This window comes from Pantherophis guttatus, chromosome 2 (genome assembly GCF_059756535.1).
Source record: "Pantherophis guttatus breed Tessera chromosome 2, ASM5975653v1, whole genome shotgun sequence".
In the NCBI taxonomy this organism is placed as follows: Eukaryota; Metazoa; Chordata; class Lepidosauria; order Squamata; family Colubridae; genus Pantherophis; species Pantherophis guttatus.
Window position 1 is genome coordinate 3,169,063 of NC_142064.1, and position 13,244 is coordinate 3,182,306.

At 43.4% G+C, this 13,244-nt stretch overlaps 1 protein-coding gene across 1 annotated transcript; it reads right to left on the bottom strand.

The window, feature by feature from the left end:
- Nucleotides 1–3,813: 3,813 nt before the first annotated feature.
- Nucleotides 3,814–12,014, bottom strand: DCTN3 (dynactin subunit 3). The gene is made up of 7 exons (XM_060684406.2): nt 11,857–12,014; nt 9,524–9,608; nt 8,423–8,509; nt 7,482–7,565; nt 6,123–6,181; nt 4,980–5,040; nt 3,814–4,307 (listed from the first exon to the last, which is right to left on the bottom strand). Exons 1-7 carry the CDS (start codon nt 11,959–11,961, stop codon nt 4,219–4,221), a joined length of 570 nt encoding a protein of 189 aa, XP_060540389.1. The 5' UTR covers nt 11,962–12,014; the 3' UTR covers nt 3,814–4,218.
- Between the last annotated feature and the right edge of the window lie 1,230 nt (nt 12,015–13,244).

Genomic DNA, 13,244 nt, shown 5'->3' on the forward strand with positions numbered 1-13,244 from the left:
GCAAGGAGAGAAGCAACCTAGAACTAACGAGAAATTTCCTGGCAGTGAGAACAATTAAACGCTAACCTTGATTGAACTTGCCTTCAGAAGTTGTGGGGGCTTCATCACTGGAGGTTTTTAAGAAGAGACTGGACGACCATTTGTCTGGTATGGTAGAGGGTCTCCTACTTCAGCAGGAGGCTGAACTAGAAGACCTCCAAGGTCCCTTCCAAATGTGTTATAATGTTACCGTTACTTTTGAAAATTGGAAAAGTGAAGGAGTGGAAAGTCCTTCGCGCAAATCTACCTTTCTTCTCCTCTAAAGGATGCTCCTTGTAAGTGAAGGAGCCCATCTGCATGAAATCCAGCATCTTCTTGAAAAGATTATTGCGGTGTCCAGTAGGGAAAAAGACTATATAGCTCAGATGTAGGACACCTACTTTTTAAGAAGGTCTGAAGGTTGATCTTCAACATCTCCACAATTCAACCATCCCCAAGAGAGCCAGGGTTTTTCACATATCCAATCAAGGGACACCACGCCAATCTGGACCAGTGGTTCCACTGTCCAAATACTCTTCCTAGATTCTAGATCCTAGAAGAATTGCTAACCTCTACCTACCAACTTTGGGCCCAGCATCCAATCCACAACTCAGGGCAGGAATCTAACTCAACGCTCCCAATCTGACCATTGTCCAGCTATTGATGGGCCCATTCAACACAAGGGAGCCCAAGCCTTCTGTGCTTCACTGGTTTCATTGTTGGACTGTTACTTCTGCAAAGACTTTTTCGCACATTGAGTCAGGACCTGTTTTCTTGCAACTTAAATGCCTCATTTCACATCCTACACAAAAAGTGGAAAAGTGTCAAGGGTCCTTCTGCATTTGTAAAGTGCTGTAGTATCATATACGGTAGTTACAAAAAGTCTACACATGCACACACCCCGTTAAAATGCCAGCTTTTGGAGATGTAAAAAAAAAAGAATCAGACAAAATTAATGACTTCAAAAAATTATTCCACCTTTAATGTAACATATAAGCTGTACAATTCAACTGAAAAAGAAACTTAAAATCTTTTAGGATGAAAAAGAGAATAACAATAGAAAAGTTACAGTAGTGCGCTTGCATAAGTACGCACAGCTTCTTGTAAGTACCGAAGTGCCTGTGTTCAGAATAAACCAATTGCATCCCACCTGATTATCATTTTAAATTCCATTTGTATTGTTTTCACTTTTGCACTTTTGGCTGATTCTTGCTTTTATTAAGTCATTGTGTTGCTTGAAAGGAAGGTTACCACGGAAGATTCTATATAAGCTACCAAGGATCTTTTTAGCAATAGCACTTATATACCTCTTCACAGTGCTTTACAGAGCTCTCTAAGTGGTTTACAGAGTCAGCTTCTTGCCCCCAACAATCTTGGTCCTCATTTTACCCATCTCGGAAAGATGGAAAACTGAGTCATCTTTGAGCCAGTCAGATCGAACTGCTGGCAGTGGGAAGAGTCAGCCTGCAACACTGCATTCTAATCACTGTGCCACTCCTTTTTGATTGCAGCGGGATAGAAATGTGTTTAAGAAATAAGTTCTATTATTTTGAATATACTTCGAGAAAGCCTTTTACCGTTGCATTGTTTGCTAACTTTGCATCAAAGGCCGATGAACTAATTCAATGTTTTGTATTTTGCCACATGGGAAGTACAGTGCCTTCCCTTGGTTGGAACGCAACTCTTGATTTGAACAGAGTCCTAGGCCAGGCTGAAATGAGGTTGTGTAGTCTGTGGTTCAGACCGTTTTGGGGATGTCAGCTTTCACCAGAGAATTGTGTGTAAATCCAAGTAAGGTAATAAACCACTTGGTGGTTTGGTTTGGGAATGAAGGAAATGAATAAGAAGTTACTCTTTTATAAAAGTGTTAAATGCTATGTTGCTCTTACTGATTACAAATTGTAATCAGTAGAGACAAGGTGTTATGACTTGCTAAAAGCTCCCTTGGAGACAGGAACCTTGGGCAAGACCAGTATCAGTCAGAAAGGAACATCTGCTCAAGGTGAAAATTAAAAGTAAACATGGTAAGATAGTTGTTGTTAGGCAGGAAATGTCAAGATGACCCTTTAAAGTATAAGACAACTTGGAGAAGGACTTAGGAGAATAAAGGGGAGTTGGGAGGGCTTCTTAGGCGTGGCGTGCATTGGGTAGGAGTAAAATGTGTAGCTTGAAACCTGCTTCTTGCACTCTTTGAACTCAATCCAATTGGGAAGGGCCTAAGAGGCCGCGCTTGCAACTGCTTTTTATTTTTCTTCATGATATCTCCAATAAACCTTTGATTTTGTGAACCAGACTTGTTTTTGAATTGTGAGTATGCAACTGGGGTTTTTATATCTCACAGGAAGAACAAGTAGGAACAGAGCAGTAGTTGCGGCTTGCTAATTCTGAGTTAGGATTTGAACTCAACAGGGTCACTCAACAGGGATGGGATATGACCAATAGAATAAGTCTCAATTCACACACATCTGCAGGTCTGGAAATTCCAAGAATCTGCCCTAAAATATGTGGAAATTCAGAGAGACAAGAACTGAAAGAGGGTGTTTTTAAGAGTTGTTCAATGGCATTGGACGCAGTTGCCGATATTTATTTATTTATTATTTATTTTTAAATTTGTATACCGCCCTTCTCCCTGAGGACTCAGGGCGGTGAACAGCCAAATAAAAACATAAACTACAAACATTAAAATACAATTAAAAAGATATATATAAATATTGGGGGGGGGGAAGGGAGTGGGAGGAGGAAAGGGAAGAGGAGGAGGAGGAAAAGAGGGAGGAAGAGAAGAGGAAGAAAGGGAGGAGGAAGAGAAGAGCAAGAAGAGAAAGGAGAGGAAGAGAAAGAGGAGATGGAGATGGGGAGGAGGATGGGAGGGAGAGGAGAGGAAGGATGAGGAGAGGAAGAAAAAGAGGAGAAGGAGATGGGAGGTGGAAGAGGATAGAAGGAAGAGGAGCAGGAGGAGATGGGAGGGGGAAGAGGAAAAGATGGAGGAGAAGAGGAAGAGGACGAGGAGAGGAAGAAGATGGGAGGGAGGTAGAGGAGTTGCCTAGAACAACTGTTAACATTGATTAATCTTTTGTGGCTGATGAATCCAAATTTACAATGTTACTTCAACTAATTTCAGATCACTTTTTAAAAAAAAATTTGATTTATATGCCGCCTTTCTCTGGAGACTCAGGGCAGCTTACAATGCGTTAAGCAATCGCCTTCATACTTTTGTATATTTATACAAAGTCAGCTTATTGCCCCCACAATCCGGGTCCTCATTTTACCTACCTTAGAAAGGATGGAAGGCTGAGTCAACCTTGAGCCTGGCGAGATTCGAACCTGCAGTAATTGCAGGCAGCTGGATGTTAAATGCTGCCTTAGGAGGCATTAGCTTCCTACGCCACTCAGGCTCCTCCTCCCGTCATCTCTTTCAAGATCTCTTTACAAAGAGAATTCTTGGAAGCATCAAGAATTCTCTATTAAAAACTCCCCCAAAGAGACAAATTCTTGGTGGCTGTTTCTCTTTAATAAAAATCTATCCTACTAATTCTAAGGGACCCATCTTCTGGAAAGGAAACTGTGGGTTTTATGAGAATGAAATGGGCAGCGTCTAAATTTGATATATGAACAAAATGTTGCTACCAAAGTTTTGTCAGATGGAAATGTAACTTATTAAGGCTTATTCTGAAGGCTTAAGCCACTCCAAAAATGTAACTCCTATCTCTCCGGTGCCTTCAATATCAGTGGAATATGATTTTAAAAGAAGGAATGAGGACCTACGCTGTCTTAAATAACCAAATGCCAGCCAGTCTCTTGAGGATTCATGAGGATTTTATTATGGTCCACAATAACAGGTATTTTGACAAATCATGCGTTCCTCACAAATTGGCTGAATGAAGACTAAAAATAAATTAAACTCTAAAGATGATATCATTTAGCCCCAAAGGGTCAGGACGTAGCTTCCAGATAGATGTCACCAGGGGTCTCCAACCTGGGCAACTTCAAAACATGTGGACTTCAACGCCCAGAATTTCCCAGCCAGAGTTGAAGTCCACAAGTCCTAAAGTTGCCAAGATTGGATACCCCTGGACACCACGATACCGGATGAAGCTCAGGAGTTCTACCAGTTCCTCGGCAAGAGCTGTTAACATGGGAGATCTGAGATCTGAAGGAGGAGATCCACCTGGAGCCCAACAGAAGGATTCCAAAGCCTGGCCTTCACTCAGGTATGGGCTTCACCTGCTTTGCGGCTTCCAGCTGGGTCAGCATCTCATCCCACTGGACAAACTGTTTGGAAAGGAGGAGGGTCTGCAGGAAATCTTTAAGGAAAAGAGGATCTGAGAAAAGCTGAAAAAACCTGGCTGGAGAAATGTTTAGCCTAATGAAGAAAAGAATTAGGGGAAAGCCTGTTAGCATCTTCCAATACTTGAAGGGCTGCCACAGAAAAGGGGAGGGTCAAGCTATTCTCCAAAGCACCTGAAGAGAGGACAAGAAGTAATGGGTGAAAATTAATCAAGGAGAAAAGCAACCTAGAACTAAGGAGGAATTTCCTGATAGTGAGAACAATTAATCAGTGATCTCCAAGGTTCCTTCCAACTCTATTATTCTGTTAATTAATCAGTGGACCGGCTTGCCTCCAGAAGTCGTGGGTGCTCCATCACTGGAGGTTTTCAAGAAGAAATTGGACAACCATGTGTCCAGGACGGTATGAGGTCTCCTGCCTTGGGCAGGGGTTGGATTAGAAGACCTCCTAGGACTCTATGATTCTGTGAAATCAGAAGCAAGCAAAGGAAACTCTTAATGGACAGCCGAAGAAACCTTCAAGGTAGATGAAAGGCTTAAGGCAGCCAGAGGAAATCGTGATGCTTCTGACACAAATAAACAAATAACCCAGAGAAAAGCTGAGCTAGTGAAACAGGGGCAGTTCCACCTGAGCAGCAGAGTATTACACATACCAAACCTAGTGAGAAAAAAGGATATCATTTTGTTGTAATTTTCCAGAAGTAACCGGATGTTCTCGGTCACAGCTTCACACTGATCCTGCAATATGAGAAGAGTTCAGTCAATCCCTATTTCCTTGTCTGCCATTGGGTATTTTAAGTACTAAATGCTGCAAATGCTCCATTCCACCCCCACAGGCAGGGTTATTTGTTTCTTAATCTTGCAAACTGTTAAAGATTTGGGATTACTGATTAAAACAAAATGTGGAAAATTCAGCACTATTGGTTTAAAGAAAGGACTTTGTTGGCAGCATGTAGATAAATGGTAGAATTTCTCTGCTCTCAGATGTTGGGAGAAAAGCTGCCAATTGAGACAGATTTTAATTTCCCCAGGGAAATTTGCTACTAGCAACTTCTGAATCACAGGAAGTAATACCACCTCTTCCTGTCCTGCGAATTTCTTGATCTAGTCACAAGTTCTTTACTATAATTTATTCTGTTTATCGATTTTTTTAAACCAAACTAGATCAAGATTTAGTGACTGCATTCATATACCACATGAAGAAATTTGGTCTGTTTTAAGTTTGGTTTTCTATTAATTTATGGTCCACTGTACAGTGCAATGAGATTCCACACACACACACACCCAGGGCAAATGAGGAAATTCGCATGAATGCAGCCTATCTGACCCTAACAGCTTCTGTGTTTATCAAAAAATGCAAGAGAGCAGTTTCTATGGAGATTCTCCATCAGCCAGGTCCTGGTTGTCCCAAAGGCGCTTTTTCAAGAGGCAACTGGACTTTCTGGTTTTTCTTTGAAGACGTCTCGCTTCTCATCCAAGAAGCTTCTTCAGCTCTTCTTCATCCAAGAGCTGAAGAAGCTTCTTGGATGAGAAACGAAAAAATCCAGAAAGTCCAGTTGCCCCTTGAAAAAAGCACCATTGAGACAAGAGGGCAGTTGTGTGATTGAAGATGCAACTGCCAAGCTTGCTTGTTCCTTTGACTCCCTACTGCAGAGGTGGGACAAAACCCAGCGCAATCTAACGGGTGACATTCTATTTGGAAGGTTTTCATATAATGAAGGCGATGTGTCTGCTGGAGACAGGTGGGGCCTCAGGTGGGAGTGGACACAGGCTTCTTAAACCGGAGGTGAATTCTCAGCATTTTCCAGCTGGGCGCTTACCTGCTGCTGAAGGTGTATTTGTGAAAGTCGCTGGAGCTTGGTGGCATGATCAGAAGAAGCTGTAAGAGACCACAAAGAGAAAGCCAGGCTCTTGTTAAAGGTAAAGATAAAGATTCCCCTCGCACATATGTGCTAGTCATTCCCGACTCTAGGGGATGGTGCTCATCACCGTTTCAAAGCCGAAGAGCCAGCGCTGTCCGAAGACGTCTCCGTGGTCATGTGGCCGGCATGACTAAATGCCAAAGGCGCACGGAACGCTGTTACCTTCCCACCAAAGGGGGTCCCTATTTTTCTACTTGCATTTTTTACGTGCTTTCGAAATGCTAGGTTGGCAGAAGCTGGGACAAGTCACGGGAGCTCTCCCTGTTATGCGGCACTAGGGATTCAAACCACTGAACTGCCGAACTTTCGATCAACAAGCTCAGTGTCTTAGTCACTGAGCCACAACGTCCTTGTTACGATTGGCTGTTGTTACGATTGTTCAAAATGGAAACGGGGGTCCCACCTCCCCCAAATGGCCGTTGGGGGCTGTCCAGGAAACAGTTTGGCTCCTAAAAATCCTCCATTTTGATCTGCTCTCTTCAAACTACGGATAAAAGTTTTATAAAGCCGGGAAGCAGAATCAGTGCCCAGGAAGCCTCCATCTCTCCACCACTAAGTGATTGCTGAACAAATAGTTGTAAATTGAGGACTACCTATATTTATGAATCAGAATCAAGTGAGCAACCGATACTTTGGAAAAGTATGATAGCCACAGGCCTTGCTGTAACAGAATAACAGAGTTGGAAGGGATCTTGGAGGTCCTCTGGTCAAAACCCCTGCTCAGGCAGGAGATCCCATACCATGTCAGACAAACAGTTGTCCAACCTCTTTTTTTTTTTTAGGAAACTCCAGTGATGGAGCACCCACAACTTCTGGTGGCAAGCCGTTCCACTGATTAACTTTTCTTACTGTCAGGAAATTTCTTCTTAGTTCCAGGTTGCTTCTCTCCATGATTAGTTTCCACCCATTGCTTCTTGACCTGGCCTCAGGTGCTTTGGAGAATAGGTCGACCCACTCTTCTCGGTGGCAGCCCCTCAGATATTGGAAGACTGCTATCATGTCCTTCTTTTCATTAGACTAGACATACCTATACTTAATTCCTGCAACCGTTCTTCGTATGTTGTAGCCTCCGCTCCCCTCATCATCTTGGTTGCTCTTCTCTGCAGTCTTTCTAGAATCTCAACATCTTTCATATGTCGTGGTAACCAAAACTGGATGCAGGATTCCAAGTGTGGCCTTATCAAGGCCTTATAAAGCAGTAGGAACACTTCTCGTGATCTTGATTCCCTCAGGGATATAGCACAGGGAGTCACTCACCTTTGATGTGTGCGCTGTCCAAATAGGGTTGCAGGCTCTTCACCTGTTCCAGAAGTGCTGCCTGTGCCATGATGGACTGTTCTTCTGGTGGTGGGAAAAGCATGACGTAAGTCAAGCAAAATCTATATTTTGATTTTGAAAAGAGCCTGGATAGCTCTGCAGACTAAGCACCGTAATTAACATCCAGCTGTCTAAAATTACACCAGTTCGAATCTCACCAGGCTCAAGGTTGACTCAGCCTTCCATCCTTTCTAAGGTAGGTAAATTGAGGACCCAGTTGTGGGGGCAATAAGCTGATTTTGTATAAATATACAAAAGTATGAAGGCTATTGCTTAATGCATTGTAAGCTGCCCTGAGTCTTCAGAGAAGGGTGGCATATAAATCAAAATAAAATAAAATAAATAAATAAAATAAATATATTGCTGTTCCAGTAGCAACAGATCACGTGACCTGTGCCCTGAGGCAGCAGATTAACAAGCACTGATCATGTTCCCTAGTTGGGTAATAAAACATCACCACTAAGCTCAGACAGCACCAAGGACCCCACAATCCTTCTCTTCCTCCTCCTCCACTCTGCAAACCCACTCCCTCTTAGCACAGATGATGTTACCTAGTTAGGTCATGAAACATCTGCAAAAAACCCCACCAAATTCAGGGAGCACCAAGGACCCTACAGATTAACAACTAATCAAAGCCAGCTATCTAAAAACAAACCTTAAGATAACTTTTAACTGATCTGCTTAGATCTATGCACCATTGAATAACATAAGGATCATTGCCAGGTAAATCTGCACAAGATTATGACTTAAAACTGTGCTTCAAATATAGGATTCAGATCCTTTCAATTTAAAAAGTCATTTTAGTGCAAGTAAGCACTTTATACAGTATATTGAAATCTACTGCTAAAACCCCAGAATATAAGGGCCTATCATAGATTTACCTGCCAATATGAACTGCAGCTTCATGGCATCTGGCACGGCCATTCGGTCAATGTACTGGGGATCCAGGTATTTGAGGATGTCTTCAACTTAGAGAAGGAACAACATAAAATAGAATTAGAATTTTAGAATGCAGCAGTGATAGAAACATATGCTGGATGATGAAAAGGACTGAATCAGCAACAAGCCTCGTGGCTGCTTTTTCCTTGGAATTGTGCTAAATCAGGGCTCTCCAAACTTGGCAACTTTAAGACTTGTGGACTTTACATGGCTGGCTGGGGAATTCTGGGAGTTGAAGTCCACAGGTCTTAAAGTTGCCAAGTTTGGAGAGCCCTGTTCTAGATGAATAGGGCTGTCCAAATATTAATGCTAAATTATTATTGAGGGTTAAGTATTCTTAATTTTTTTTACAATTTTTAAAATTTTTAACTCAAATTTTAATTCTAACATTTTAATTGTTCATGTACAGTTTCGTATTTTTTGTACATTGCCCAGCCGCTCTTTGAGAGTGATGGGTGGTTCAGAAATGTGAAACATAAATAAATGTTTTCAAACCAAAAGTATTGTGTTTTTAATACTAAGAACCACTTGTTGGCATGCTAATGTTTTCTCAATGCCTTCTTCCAATTTTTCAAAATAAGGAAGATAACATCAGCATGCCATATGACACATTTAGAATTGCAGAGTTGGAAGATGCAAAATTGTAAAAGGCAGGCATATATATTTATTTGAGAAATTGTCTCTGTAATGGAAATGAACTGTAACCATGCATTTCTACACTCTTTGTTCCCATTTCTGTATAATAATAAAAAAAGAGGATCCTACAACATTCACTTTATTTATTAACATTACTAGGCAGCTCCACTACCAACAGACTGTGGGCAGCAAACACGCTTAATTAAAACTAAAATCATCAAAAAGTTCCAAAGACCAATGGGATGAAAATTCATATTTATGAAGGGTACATTACATTCAAGAAACAATCTGATAACATCCTCAGTTTAAATCAGGCTTCATCCACATTCAGCAGTTATAAGACCTCTTTTACGACAGCTGATAGGACAAACCAGCATTTTGTTTTAGAAAAAAAGAAAATCACTTACTTTTTTTGAACAGAATTTTAACTCTCTCTCTTTTGCTTGCAATGTTTCCCAAGGCGCCTTGAACTTTGCCCAAGCCATCTGTTATCTAGAGGGAAAAAAGACCATTATTCACATCTGCAAAGAAAGAAAAAATGCTGCATACAGCTTGCTTTGAAGCAGTGTTTTTCAAAGTTGGCAGCTTTAAGATGAGTGGACTTCAACTCCCAGAATTCCCCAGCCAGCATTTGTCCACCCAAAAGCTGCCAACTGCTTTAAACTTTGAACCGCAAGTGATAAATGGAAAAGTACTTTGCCAAACATTGAACACTAGAGGGAACTAAAGATTACAACTAAAGGAGAAGAACTCAATTTAAAATTACAGAATGATGCTGTTCTGATCCAGCTCCCCAAATATGACAAACCCTCTGTAGTTGAAGCAATGATTCCTTTATTAGGAACGCCAGCAGCCCCAGCAAAAAGTTTCTCTCTCACCGCAGGCTAACAAGTCCGGCTGGCAGAGAGATGAATAGTTGTCTGCCACATATATTCATCTCTGCCTCCTGCCTTTTATCCCCAGAGCTAGGGTGGGGCTTTGCTAGCAGCGGTGGCTCTTCCGTCCCAAGGACCAGCCCATAGATTTCCACTGCTCTCCTCTCCTCTGCCTTCTGCGCATTCACTCATCAGGCTCTGGACCTAGCTGCTCCTCTTCTTCCTCCTCAGCCACCTCCAGACCTGGGGACTGTTGACTCTCCATCTGAGGGCTGACGGATGGCCCAGACTCCACCTCTGTCTCTCTCTCTTCTGACAGCTCCATTCCCTCTTCCCCCTTGGAGCTCTCAGGTTGCCCTGATGCTGGCCCTGACTCCCACGCCTCCTCCTCCTCCTGATTTGGCTACTGGAGAGGCCGGCGGCTGACAGGCCCCAACAGAACCAAAATATTTTAACAATGGACACATCGAAGGATATTTTTGAACAACAGACCAAGAAGTTAATTTTAATAGTACCTGTCTCTATAGACAGACTGTATCTAAAAGATGCCATGAAAGAGGAACAAATTCAGATTAAGAATGAACTGAAAGTAGATTTAAAAATGAGAGTCTACAAGAATGACATGGCAAAAGTTGTTACCTCAGACATACAAAAGAAATCGGCTGGCGTCTTAATAATTAAAAGGGATACAGATAGTCCTTGACTTACAACAGTTCATTTAGTGACAGTTCAAAGTTAGAACGGCGCTGAAAAAAGTGACGTATGACCATTTTTCATACTTATGACTGTTGCAGCATCCCCATGATCACGTGAACAAAATTCAGATGCATGGCAATTGGCTCAGGTTTATGACGATCACAGTGTCATGTGATCCTCTTTTGTGACCTTCTGATAAGCAAAGTCAAAGGGGAAGCCGGATTCACTGAACAACCCGGATTACTCATTTAAGAACCGCAGTGATTTACTTAACAGGTGTAGCAAGAAAGGTCGTAAAATTGGGCAAAACTCACTTAACAAATGTCTCACTTAACAAAAGGTATTTGTGTGTGTGTGTGTATTGTAGTCGTAAGTCGAGGACTACCTGTATTGTTGAGCTTTATTTGTCTTTTGAATTTCTCCGCACTCTCTTTTGCTTTCTTTTCCGCACCGTCTACTTTTTTCATCCTTCTTTTCTCCCCCGGGTTGCATTTGTTTTTTACTGTTGTAATTATAATCTTTAATATAATTATTACACACATCTACATAAGCACACCTATTGGGCACATTTATTCCAACCAAGGAAAGGAAGATAAATATGTCATTCCAAAGGGGAGGATTTCAGTCAAATTCAAGTTTTTTTTTTCCTGAAAAGCTCAAAAAAAGAAAAAAAGAAAAAAGAAAATAGCCAGAAACAAGCTGGGGAAAAAAAAAGACTTTGGACCCTAATTCTCTGCAGTTGTGCACGATGGGAACTGTTGTCCTTTTGGCAATATTCAGAGGCAAACGTTGTGATTTTTGGAGGGGGGGGAGAAAAAAAAAGGAAATTCCTCGTTCACCTGACAGAGCAGCTGTTCCCACGCCAGGCCTAGATATTGGGGGGCGGGGGGGAAAATAATGGGCAGTGAACCCCTTTCTCACGTTCCCAGTGTTACACGTGTCGTCGTGGGAACACAGGCAGGAAACGTGTCAGTCTAAAAAAAAAAAACAACCACCAAAAATAAAATAAAAGGCAGCGCCCCTCGCTTTCCTTGGCTGCCCCGCACCTCACGAGGTACTCCAGAGCCCAGCCAACGGCTGGCAGGGGATGATGGGCTTTGGGATACCTGACCCCCCTCCCCACCCACCCCCTATGGAGGAGACGGCCTCCCCTAACCCGGGGGACTTACTTTCCGGGGGGCCCCCGCGGACGCGGCTCCGGCGGGGGCCCCGAACATCCGCTCTTCCAAGGCGTCGAGGCGGCTTTGCAGCTGCTGTACCTCAGACACCGCCATCTTGGCCCCACCCGTCAACCGGCGCCGGGGAGCCAATCAGAATCTTCCGAGCCGGGGCGCCGCTCTAAGCCTCCGACGGCGCGCCTCTATGGTTCACCCAGGATCAAGGCAAAAGAGGGAGAAAATAGTGACGCCGTGAGAGATGTGTGGCTCTCTAGCCTTTCAAAACTCTATGACCACTCCTTCGGATGGATGGATGGAGGGCCACAGGCCGGATGTTTCCGCACAGAAAACCGGAAGCGACTCAGCGTCGCCATGGAGACGCGCGGAAGCGTCTCGGTCGGTTTCTAGGCCCGAAGCGTCAGAAGCCAGGAGTCGCGTCCCATTATCCCCAGCCAGAGGGGGTCGTTTCCCCGTCCGCGAGGGAGGCTTGTTTGCCTGGAATTGGAACGGCCGTGGATCACATCTCCTTTTTGCTGCGGGATTTTGGCGGGCTATCGAGGGTCGCGGCCGCCATCTTGACCGGTTTGACCTCCAGGGGCTGCACTAAAAAGGCAGTGCTGGAAAGCGAGCCTGCTGCTCAGGAAAGCCCAAGCCCTCATCACTGCTTCGTCAATGGAAGTTTTTTTTTTTTTTAAAGACGAGATTGGACAAACCGTTTGTCTCAAATTGTATATAACTGTTTGAGCAGGGGGGGTTAGATTAGATGACCTCCAGGGTCCCTTCCAACTCCTCTTCTGATTAACTGATTGCCTGGGGACGGAATGAAAGCCGCAGATCCGTATATAAATCAAATAAATCGTATATAAATCAAATAAAAGTAAAAGTAAAAAAGTAAAGATCCAACCTGCCCATGGCTTGGCAAGATTTGATCGTGAGAACACAACTCTGGGCGACTCACAAGGACAATACAAGCTGGAAAAAACCCACCCTGGAGGCCTCAGCCTCCTCCTCCAGGACCACCTGGAGCACTGGAGCTTCAATGGCAGAATATGGACCCTCAGCAGAAGAGGGGGAGGTCATCCAAGAACACACACCTCTATTGTCCAGAAAACTTGGCTTTGTCTCTCTATGCTCCCCCACATCTCTTCCGCACCTGCACCAAGTCCGAAAGTTGGTTAGTTCATTCTGGAGGATCCTGGTTTAGCAACCCAACCAAGGCACCCCGCCCCCCCACTGCACCTGTCTCAATGGTGCCACTTGGGGGTCCCCATCCTTCCAGACTGTAGGAAGCCCCCCCTCCCGCTCCCCGATTAAAATATCCGTTATTCTTAATATTAAAAAGAGGCAGGATAGAATGTTTCCCAAGAGGAGAAATGGAAAAATTTTTTGACAAAGGCAGA